Raw genomic sequence first — 12,253 nt, forward strand, 5'->3', positions numbered from 1 at the left:
GGCGAATTTTTAATAACTTTAAAATTTTTTTTTACCAATTTCTGTTTTTATGTCTCATTAGAACGACAATACTACCCCGCTATACTATTTGATTATGCGGCAATCCTGATACAATTTAGTTTTAAGTTTTCTGAAATTATATTGTTAAGTATGTCAATCCCCCTCAGAAAACGACTTTATCATTCATAATTGTCTTATAATAACACTGTGCTAGTTGAAAAAAAAACAGTCAAGCGGGGTACCTGGTGGTTTTACCTAATTCGGGTGGCACTAGCCGTTTTTTAGGTTAGCTCTTGTTTTAGAGATATACCGTTATTTCGAAAATGTAGGAGGTTGCACAACATATATTCGCATAATTCAAAAACAGTTCAGTTTATTGAATAAGCTTCAAAAACAGAAATTCCGTAATAAAATTGCTTTTAAGAAATACTAAAACTTTTTTATCTGAGATTAAGTTAAAATTTGTTTGGCAAAACGAAATCATTTTTAATAAAAATTTCGATATTTTTGTGAGGATCGGACCATACCTCCATATAACCTCTATGTCAGAAAAAATATTGTCTATAAAAAAATACCCACATATTAATGATGGGTACACAAGATACGATAGAACCGAATATAACACTATAATAATCTGTCTCATAAATAAAAATCACAGTAAAACTATTCGACAAAAAATATTTTTTTTTAATGAAACCCTCTAGTGATTTACTGAAAATAGTAAAATCTAAATGACAACCTCCTAAAAATAAGTGAACCATTTATTTTCCGACTCTGTTAAAACCATAACATTTCTTTTCTTCATGTGTATGTTTACAAAAATGTTGTAATTTTTTAACATGCCAGCCTCATTTGTTCAATTCATAAAGGTAACCAACCAAAGTAAACTTACACAGATACAAACAAAAAAATCTTAATGTTTGCTATGAAACCCTTGCCGCATGCCACAAAACTGTAAGAGCTTCTTTAAGTTAAACAGCTGAGTGTAACTGTGAGCTCATATGTATGTTTTTTTTTATATAATTTTGTTAATTGACTTACTTGTCGTACATATTACGCTGTTTGGCATACATGAAAAGACTGGCCATTGGATCAGAGCCTGGGGACAGCAGGAATACTAAAGGTATTTTTGGCGAACTATCAGCAAACGATGCATTCAAATCAAAAGGAGGCGGCTCCACAAATGAACAATCCATGTTACGTGTAATGAAATTCTGTTGAAGTAACAAAAAAGAAAAAGGCCATAAGCACAAGGACATGATAATACAATTAAAAAGAAAAAACAAACAAACATTATAAAGTTTTATAATTAATTACAATAAACATAAAATATTTATGGTAAGCAAAAGGAAATTAAAGAAAATTTCTTAAAATTTAGATTTATATAAAAGAAAACAATTTCCACATACTAAAAACATCTAACGTATGATTAATATTATTTATTTGTTTGTAAAAAATAAAAATCATACGTCATGTGGTGTTTCATTTGAGGTTATTTAATCAACTCAGCTAAATTATATAGAAAGTTAATTATGTGTATAAAGTAAATATCATTTCCATAATTATTTTTGTATTTTTTTCAATTAATTTTTTTTTGTACAAATTACAGTTGTGCTTGACAAAACAACATGAACAGGCAGGCACGTGCATGAATTTTCAATCAGTTCTTTAACTTCAAAATTCATATACACTTTATGAAATTAAATGAGCCTCACTCAATACAATATTCCGAAATGAATCATTTATTTATGCTCATATCAATAAATAAGACATGTAATATAATAAACTGTTTATAGATATAAATATAAATAATAAAAAAGAAAATACAAAAGAACAGTAGCAAAAAATACATAAGAAAAAATAAAGGGAAAGAACTTACTCTAACCGCTGGCACAACTTTATCCGGTCTTAGGCATTTCAATAGTATCAAACCCAACATCTCATCAATTTGATCATATGGTGGCGGATATTCAGCTTCTTCCGGTGATGACAAATCATAAAATTTCTTCCATGCCTCAATGTCTTCTACAAACTTTTTATAAAAGTTTGCTAAACTATTGTATGGCATAAAATGTAAAGAAAAAGCAAAATGAATATAAAATAAACAACATTGTTGGCATTATTTGGCATAAATTCAAAAAAGATTTCTTTTCTAAACAAGTACAAACATATAAATGAATGACTGAATGTATTTATCTCCTTTTAAAATATATGTTTAGTCATATTAATATGTGAAATATTTATGAATGCAAAGAATTATTATTATCTCTTCAAAGAAGTTTGTCGATGAAAAGAAGAAAAACATTTATTTCGTTTGCTAATTTTCTATAAATATTTTGTATCATTTACACATGATTTATATTGTATGTGTGTCATATAAATGCAAGAGGTATATTTTTGTATTCTAATGATTTCCGTTTATGGGTTAAGGGTTTTAGATGAGTAGTTGGTTACTGTAAGCCAATAATATGCACAAACTGGTCAATAGTAGTAATTTAAGTCCCATTACTTTTCTTGACAAATTTGGCTCAATTTTAAGCCATGCATTCAGTTAATATATTTGCTATTGCTACCAGATCTTTATATATTTAAACATTTACATAATTCTGTTTTAGTTTTTAAAAAGAAACACAAAATGTATCAATTTATCACTTGAGACATTTAACGTTCTATGAATAATGATAAAAAAATATCATATCTAGGTTTGAAATCAAAGCTTAAAGAATTTATCTATTTTTAGCTTTTATTTTGAAATATTTGTACCCGGGAAAAATATTCCTCGACATCCCCAACTCTAATAACTATTACTGTAAGCATTTAGTATTTTGCCATCTATTTTATTGTCTACAAAATTTTGTCTATTTTAATTCAACATTACTTTAGACTTATATAAACATTTGTAAAGCAAAATCATTGTTATTTTCTTATTTGTTTTCAAGTTTATTGTCATTGTACAATACATAATTTTAAAGTCAGCACTTTAATTTAAAACATAATAATATCTTTTAAAACCATTTAATTAATTAATTTTTTTACCAAGAATAATACTCTTGATAAGCATTAAATTCTTGCATGTACTGCATTTGTAACTTAACCAACAAACATTTTTATACAATGAAAAAGTGAATAAAAACAAGTAAGAGAACTATGTTCGGCTGTGCCGAATCTTATACAAATTTTAAATATTTTTATGTAAACAAATTTTTTTTTTCAAAGTTGTTTTTTTTTTAATATTTTACCAAAAAAAATTCGGGTTAAAAAATATTTTTTCTGATTTTGACCCATTGTAGGTCCAACTTACTATGGTGTTACAAAGGTAACACCATAGTCTTTGCAAAGGTCTTTGAAATACCTATCATTAGATATCCATATTGTCTATGTTTTTCCCATGTAGATTGCAGTATCGGAGTATCGTGCGTCTCCATGTACGGTGTTGCCATTAAATCGATTGTTATTATTTGTATCAGTTTTAAACGGTTGTTGTTCCGACTAAGTAGATGATTGGTCTGCTGTAGCGGGTCTTCGGATACATGTATGATGTTGCCATAGGGATTCAATCGATTGTTATTATTGCCTTGTGTCAGTTTCGTTAATCGGTTGTTGATCCAGCTAAGTAAATGATTGGTCTGCTGTAGCTGGTCTAGTGTAATCGTGCTACCATCTGTCGTTGCTAGAAACAACGCCCTCTGTGTATTTGGTGTAGTGGTGGGGAACCTTGCTGATCTTTGATTCCTACCTTCTTCTCCCAGGGGGTGGGTGGCGGTCTGCCTGACATTTTTCTATGATGTTATCCTCTTTTCCAGGTGGTGGAGTGGTCAGGGGGCTTCTTGGATGGATTGTTTAGAGGGAGGTTAATTTTAAAAACTCGAAAACCTTGATTTAAATTGTTCTCCCTCTGCCAGGGATCCAACCTGGGGTGCTTAGTTTTGTAGGCAAGCACTTTAACCACTACAGCATGCCTTCATGTCTATGTTAATGACTTAGTAATCCAGATATAGGTCAAAAATAGGTCCAAAATAGGATAAAAATCGAAGTTGTCTTGGTTTTTCCTCATATCTCAGCCATTTATGGACCGATTTTGCTGATTTTAAATAGGAAGCTTCTCGAAAGCATTTCTGACAGAATTATTGAAGATTTGGATCCCGAAGATATCTGGGGTCTTCAGAAAATTGATTTTAACAGACAGACAGACGGACATGGCTTAATCGACTCCGCTATCTATAAGGATTTATAGGGTCGGAAAATTATATTATGGAAATTACAAACGGAATTACAAACTTATATATACCCTGCTCACGAATGTGAAAGAGTGAGCCAGAAAAAACTTATATTTTTATTAAGTTAAAGAAAACCTAAACCGTTCAATATAAAAATTCTCAAAAATTCATTTAATATTAAAATATTGTCATATTATTCGGTATTTATAAATTTATATACTTTTTCCGGAAATCTTTCCATTAAATATTTTATAGTTGCTTCCGTTACGTTGTTCGACTTGTTTTGCTTTATCAATATCTTTCATCTTCCTGATCCAGGTTTCTTTCAATGTTCAAGCGTTTCTTATACTGTTTAATGGGTTTTGAAACACTATGACGATGAACCTTCAGATAGTTTGCTGTTTTTTCACTACCCATTTTGACCGAAATAAGTTTCAACTGTTTTTTGATTTAATGATTTAGAATAGATTATATCTGTGGTCGTATGAAAAAACTAGGTCACTCAAGATAACACCAAAAATATAAAGTACGTTTCATTTACTATCCCTCTGTCAGATCGAAATTTTGATATAGTGTCTTATTTAAACGTTATTTTTATGTAAAAACTTGCTAACCGTATATATTTTTTCTTAAAAAACAGAAAAATTAGCAGTTTAAAATTATATTTTTTCGAAAACTAAGAGAGAAATAGAACAAATTCGGGTCAAATTTTGAACCTAAAAAAGAAAAAAAAAACAGCTTATTTTTGATTTTTTTTTTAAACGAGGCAACCCCATTTATTCTTAAAAAAACGATAAATTAACATGCTGAGTCAAATAGTCAATATTTTACCACAAATGATTTGTAAAGTTTTCTTAATTCCGTAAATTATAAAAATAAATTGAAAAAAAGAAAAACTCCGTTTTTCGTAAAAACAATGTAACTGACATCGATTATCGGTTTTAATATCCAAGATGTTTGTTTGCAAGATTTAAATTTGATTCAATAACTCATTGTCTGAGTTAAAAAAATTTAACATTTTTTCAACTTGGAAACTTGAAGACCATAGCATTCATACTTGTAAGTATTTAGTTGCTTTGTCGTGTTCGTGCAAACAATTTCAATTAAATGTTTACAGGGTTATTTTAGTCTTATATTCATGCAGCATGATTCCTTTTAATGCTTTCAGTAGTAGTATTATTATATGGTTCTAAATGTATATAAAAATGTTAAAATATTTTCTATGCAATTTAAAAACATGTATTTTCTGTTCTATAGAAACAAACTTAAACAGCCATGCAGACATACATACAATAGAAAATACGCTTGATTTTTGTTTTTGTTTTTGTTAGTTTATTTTTTTTTTTGGTGCAAAAAAATATAAATACAATGTTGCTTACCCTTCCAAGTTGCTGGCCAGCACTATTTGAAACCAAGCCTTTTCAGGAAGCCATACTGGTGCTGGATTAGGTGGAATACTTTGCAATCCAACGCCTCCCGTTAAAAAGAACAACAAATGGGATTTATTTATTTTACCCTTGTTTTATTTTATAAATTTTTGTTATTTTTATTTTTGAGCAATTTTTGTAATTAAGCCAAAAAACAACGACCAAGAAAATAAGTTTAAGACAAGAGTGTTGTTGCACAATCAATGGGAAGCAGTGGCAATTGTAGCAGCAGCAACAGCATCCCAAGTTAGATGTGGTAGAGAGTATGAAGCATAAAATAGTATTTGCATTAAGTCGAAAATGCGAAAAAAAGATGTTATAAACATGAAAATATAAAGAAAAATAAACATAATGGAATAAAGTCAAACATAAAATTAATTGAAGTGTAGAGGATGAACAAAATAAAAATGTAAAATACATTTTAATAATGATGATGATAATGGTGATGATGATGAGTAATGAGTTAGGTTTTATTATAAACTATTTGCACAAAAGTTACTTAAATCTGCTTTAAAGAGTTGCATTACAAAAAAACCAGGCAAATTTAAAATTCAGCAGACTAACTAATTCTTAATAGTTTTTAAATTTCAAAAGGACACAACATGTCTGCTTTGTGTTTTATAAATTATAATTATGAACCAATAAGCTCAATAAAGCTTCTCACCATCAAAAACAAAAGTGATTATAAATCATACTTACCTTTGACAGCATTATACCTAAGCACATGACCAACGATATAACCAATTTATCTTTCTCAAATAGAGATCTGCAAACGTTCTGATAAATTGATTTCGTAAAATAATTATTTAAATGTTGCAAACGTTCGTTTAATTCAGTTGATTTGGGTGCCTTCATGATGGTATTCACAAAGAGATTCAAGAACCAACCCAACGAGTATTGATACATGGGATCAATATTTGCCAATTCACTGATGCAAAAAAACAATATGGCCGAATGTTTGGCTACCGGTACGTAACGTTGACGCGCTTCATCAATTTCCGCCTCAGTAGCGACTGCAATAATTTGTTTCTCTTGAATTTGTTCGGATAAGATTTTGCTCGATGACAAAATGTTAATGGCATTTTCATCTTCCAATACATTGCCTTCGGACGTTGAAAGTACCTGTGTGCATAAACACATGGAGACACAGAGTATGAGAAGATAAATGAAAAAAAAAAAAAAATAAAATTCATATAAGACAGACACACCAAAAAAGGATATGTGTACAAACACATATTTATAGGTATCTGTATGAGACTGTGCATGATGTTTTTACTTGGATGTGGGAAAATAAAATTTTAAGAAAAATTATTCAAAAAAAAAATAAAAATCATAATGACTATTGAAAAACATGAATATACTGAAAGGTATTTGAATAAGGAAACAAAACGGTAATCAATACGTTCTTGACAATACATGTATGCATATGAAAGACTAACATCACATAGAAATCTAGTATTAATAAAAATCTACGATTCATGGAAATCTAGGATTAATAGAAATCAACAACTGATAGCAATTTCCCATTATAGAAACCTAGGCTTGATAGATATCGTGGATTAAAGAAGCATGGCTTGATACAGGTCTATGATTGATAGAAATCTGCACCATTTCCAATTGTATTTCATAAGTTTCTAATTGAATTTCAGAAATTTCCAATTATATTTCAGAATTGTAATAGTAATGGTATAAATCATATACCTCTATGAATCCATGATTCTTTAGTCCACGATACCTATCAATCCTACAATTGGAAATGGTGTAGTACTGATAGAAATTTACGATTGATAGAAATCTGAGATTTATAGATATCTAGGATTAAAAAACACTATAATTGATAGAATTCTAAGACTTATAGACATCTAGGATTAAAGAAATCTAATCTACCACTGATAAAAATCTAGGATTGATAAATATTTACGACTGATAGAAATGTAGGAATCTAGGATTGATAGAAATCTTATATACCCTTCACCAAGTCATACTTTAAAATAATTTTTTTTAATATTTTTGGGTAAACAAAATGAATTTTTTTTTTAAATTTTTTAAAAACTTTTTTCAAAAAATTTTTTTTTTGGTAAAAGAATTTATGACAAAATAAATTTTTTTGATGAAAAAAAATTTGGGTTGAAAAATATTTTTCCCGATTTTGAGCTATTATAGGACCAACTTACTATAATAGCCTTATATACATCGTTGCAATAGACTTTGAAATATCTATCATTAGATATCCATATTGTCTATATTAATGACTTAGTAATCCTGATATAGATGAAAACAAGTAAGTAAGTAAGGTCAGTCAAAATAATACCCTACACTAAGTAAAAGAGCAAAAAACATTTTTCTTTTAAAATTTCAATAATTTATATTTTTGAGCGATTTTCGGAAGTGGGCCTTATATGGGGGCTATGACCAATTATGGACCGATCACCATGAAATTCGGTCGTGTGATTTATGTCTATATGAAAATTTACTATGTTGAATTTTGTGAGTATACCAAAATTTTTAAGCGATTTATGCACGTTAAAGTGATTTTCGGAAGAGGGTCTATGTGGGAGCTATGACTAATTATGGACCGATCGTAACAAAATTTGGTGACATGAATTTCGTATGTATAAAACTTATTTGGAGCGCAATTTGTGGAGATACATTTATGACCGATAAAGTCCAATTTCGGAAGGACATTTGTATGGGGGCTAGGTGAAATAATAGACCGATTTCAGCCAGTTTCAATAGGCTTGGTCCTTGGGCCGAAAAAATAATATGTACCAAATTTGATCGAAATATCTCCAAAATTGCGACCTGTACTCTGCGCACAAAGTTTTCATGGACAGCCAGCCAACCAGCCAACCAACCAGACGGACGCACGGACGGACATCGTTTAACCTTAGCTTTACCAATACCCACCAATTACCAGTGACCACATCATTTTTATTGGTTTAATATTTTTTTTAATTTTGTTTCGATTTAAATGAAATTTATACTCACTGAACAAATTTTAGAGTTCTATAGAATTTAATAGAAACATTTTAAACTTTTTATAAGGTTTTTAAAATTTCGTTCGTCGTATATAGTTATAGAAGTGTAGTGAAACCCGGGTGGGTATTGGTAAACCATGTACATAAAAAAACTTTGGTAAAGCGAAGTTTAATCGACTCAGAAAGTTATTCTAAGTCGATCGGTATACTTTGAGGTGGGTGTTAGACTAATATTTATCGAAGTTACAAACATCTGCACAAACGCATAATACCCTCCCCACTATGGTGATGTAGGGTATAAATAGGCCAATCATCGAGGTTGTACCGGTTTTTTTCTTATAGCTCAGCCATTTTTGTTGATAGAATTTTCGACTGCAAGGATTAAGAAAATTAGGGTTGATATAAATTTATGACTGACATAAATCTATGATTGATAGAAATATAGTATTGACAGAGATCTAGGATTAATTGAAATTTACGATTGATTGAAATCTATGACTAAGAGAAATCCTAGATTTTAGAAATTAACGACTAGTAGAAATATAGGCGTCATAGGAATCTAGGATTGATAAAAATCGAAGACTAATACTAATCTAAGACTATTGGACTCTAGAATTAAAGAAAACTAGGATTGATAGAAGTAAAGGATTTATAGAAGTCTAGGTTTGATAGAAAGCTAGAATTGATAGAAATCGAGGGCTGAAGAAATCTACGATTGATAGAATTGATAGAAATTTACGATAGGATAGGATTTTTAGAAATATAAAAAACATACGATTTTAAAATTCTGAAATATCTGAAATTCAATTAGAAATTTCTGAAATATAAATTGTAAATTTCTGAAATATAATTAATTCGAATTTTCTGAAATATAATTGGAAATGGTGTAGAATTGATCGAAATCTAGGATTGAAAGAAATCTAGAATTGACACAAATCTAGGATTTTTAGCTTTTATTTTGAAACATTTGTACAATATAAATTTACTCAAAGATTTGGCCATTGTTAGATATGAACATTTCCCATCTTTCCTGAAACATATGGATTACGAGCCAAAAAAAAACTGCTCCTCTTTTGAGGACAAGAACGAATCAAGTCATTTTCGGAAACTCTGTTCCAAAGTAAAGCATATCACAGAGAGAGCGATCGAAACAAATAGTAGTCGGACGGGGCAAAGTCTGGCCTATAAGGCGGATGATGCAAAACTTCCCATTCACTTCATTCTAAATAGTTTTTAACAGCTATTGTAACATGTGGCTAAGAGTTGTCATGATGGAATATTACGGTTCCATGTCTGGCCGCATTTTTTGGGAATTTTTCTGCCAATTCTCGATTTAAACGAATCAGTTGCATTTGCTACAGGTTCCTTGTGATGGTCTGGCCAGACTTCTGCATCTCATAATAGAAAGGACCCTTTTTGTCCCATCAAATACAGCAGGTTGGCCGGCTTCACATTGGGCTTCGGGTTATCGTAATGGATTCATATTTCATCGCATGTAATGATTCGGTGCAAACATGATTTTCTTTTATAGCGTTCAACCATCATTTCAGACATTCAAAATCCTCTTTCAGGGTTTCTCATCTTCAAAACGATGCTGCTCGCATCGTTGGAAACTTACGATTGAAAGTAGAAAGACAGTTTTTGATTCCAACTGATCGCGACATATTTTCGACGTATATGAGACGTCTTTTTTTGATAAACCAATTTTAATAAGAATATTTTGATGTGTAGCCTTTGAAGTCTTCAAAAAAATCTTCATTTTAGTAATATTTTATATTTGCCATACTGTCGTAGGCGTAAGACGTTTACGTCAACCACGATAAGGGTGATTATTTAAAGAAATATATTATGAAGACATATTAGTTCAAAGTTTTAGTATAAAAAATGAAGAAAAACTGAAGTATGTATTTCCGGTTTTTACTTTTAATTATTACTAAAATTTAGTTTCACTTTCAATTTTGCCAAAGTGTAGTATTTATATGCACAAACATATAGAGATGCTGTGTTTGACAGAAATGATTGGAAAAATGTTTTAATATTCATTCAAAGCTTTAAGAAAAATATAAAGTGATGCAATTTTTACTTTTTGAAAATTGTTGAAAAAAAAGAAAAAGGTAACAACAACAAACTTTATTAAGTTTTCATGCTGTTACAAGACAAATCGAGCGATAGTTGTAGATGGATGGAGAGACAGACAGACGACATTGATACAGATGCAAAATATAATTATGCATTTCCAAATAAATTGAATACGGACTTGTATATTGGTTTGTCATCATTCAAATGAATTTATAACTATATTTCTTACGCTTACTTTTAAAGCAATCACAAGTAAATGGAAGTTTTGGAACATGTGATTATTTTTTTGTTTTTAGCAATAAATAAAGTTTCATTAAAGCAAATCAAACAATTTTTTGTTGGTTTTAAACTTAATTCCAATTCCTGTGCATTTAATATTTCAATATATTTACTATGTAGGGGAAAATGTTTATTTATAATTTTACATAGTAGTTGTTATAAATGTTATATCCTCCGTATATTTTAACACATTTGCAACAACAATTGACTGCAGAAAACCAAAAATAAAAACGAAAATTAAAACCCTATCAATACAATTTCCAGTTAATTGAATTGTCAAGAACACATGAAAATAATAAAAATTAATAAGTTTTTATATCCCGAAGCAAAAAAGATAAAACACAACACACTCAAAAAAGTTAAAAATTTTCGTTTTATTCTTTGCTGTTGGGAGATGCATGCATTTGAAGCGAAATTGTTTGGCTGTACAATTTGTAAATAGATTAAAGGAATAGACAGGAATTTTTATGTTAAGTAAGTGTCCCATATTTAATTGTGAATATACTTAATAAAGCACAAGGCACAGATTAAGTTCTCACTACCCAAACTTGATGATATTTCAAACCACTACATCCAGTTTAAGTCAGGCGTTACCGCCTACATGTTTCACAATACTGTGCTGAATGCCTTTTTGATATATCAAGTTCTACAAGGGCCACCAGAGTCCAATGCTCAAATATTCAAAAGTTACACAGTGTAGTCGATCGAAAAAAGTGGTGATAAATCTTCTAAACTACTGGCCCGATTGCAAAACGATGTGTCAATGATGATGTGAACCATTGAGGAGAGGACGGGCTTTAAGAAAATTTAAGAATTTCTGACCACCTTGTTAGAATACAAGGTGATATACTGGGTGTTAAAGTCCACCAACTCTGGTTAGGAAAACTATGTACAGTATGTAACTTGTTCCAATATGGACCGAATTCAATGAATGATAAAGTATTCAATATTAAAGATATTGTAATAATGTTGGACTTAAAACTGCGGGATTTACAATAGATGCCATGTTTTGTTTTTAATAACTTGTGTACATGTCATTTTGTCATTTATTCGCACTTAATTACTGATCATTAAAGTGAAACAACACAGTATCTGTTCCTTCGAAAATGTCGAATTTTGCGACATCAAATGGTCATATGCTTGAAGAATTCGGTCCAGAAGTAGTGATTTTGACACGGAAGACAAAGATCGCCCAGACCAGCCAAAAAAGATGGAAGTCCAAGAATTGGATGCAATAATCCATGAAAATGGTTGTCAAATTCAACAGCAGCAA

At 30.1% G+C, this 12,253-nt stretch overlaps 1 protein-coding gene across 1 annotated transcript in view; it reads right to left on the bottom strand.

The window, feature by feature from the left end:
• Positions 1–12,253, bottom strand: part of Dnah3 (dynein heavy chain 3, axonemal) — a 219,818-nt gene that overhangs the window by 19,781 nt on the left and 187,784 nt on the right. The window contains exons 53-56 of the mRNA XM_065504697.1: positions 6,344–6,766; positions 5,597–5,733; positions 1,880–2,054; positions 1,042–1,214 (exon numbers count right to left, since the gene is read on the bottom strand). Of these exons, the coding sequence (XP_065360769.1) occupies positions 1,042–1,214; positions 1,880–2,054; positions 5,597–5,733; positions 6,344–6,766 (908 nt within the window). The remainder of the gene's footprint in view (positions 1–1,041; positions 1,215–1,879; positions 2,055–5,596; positions 5,734–6,343; positions 6,767–12,253) is intronic.

This window comes from Calliphora vicina, chromosome 3, assembly GCF_958450345.1.
Source record: "Calliphora vicina chromosome 3, idCalVici1.1, whole genome shotgun sequence".
Taxonomy (NCBI): domain Eukaryota; kingdom Metazoa; phylum Arthropoda; class Insecta; order Diptera; family Calliphoridae; genus Calliphora; species Calliphora vicina.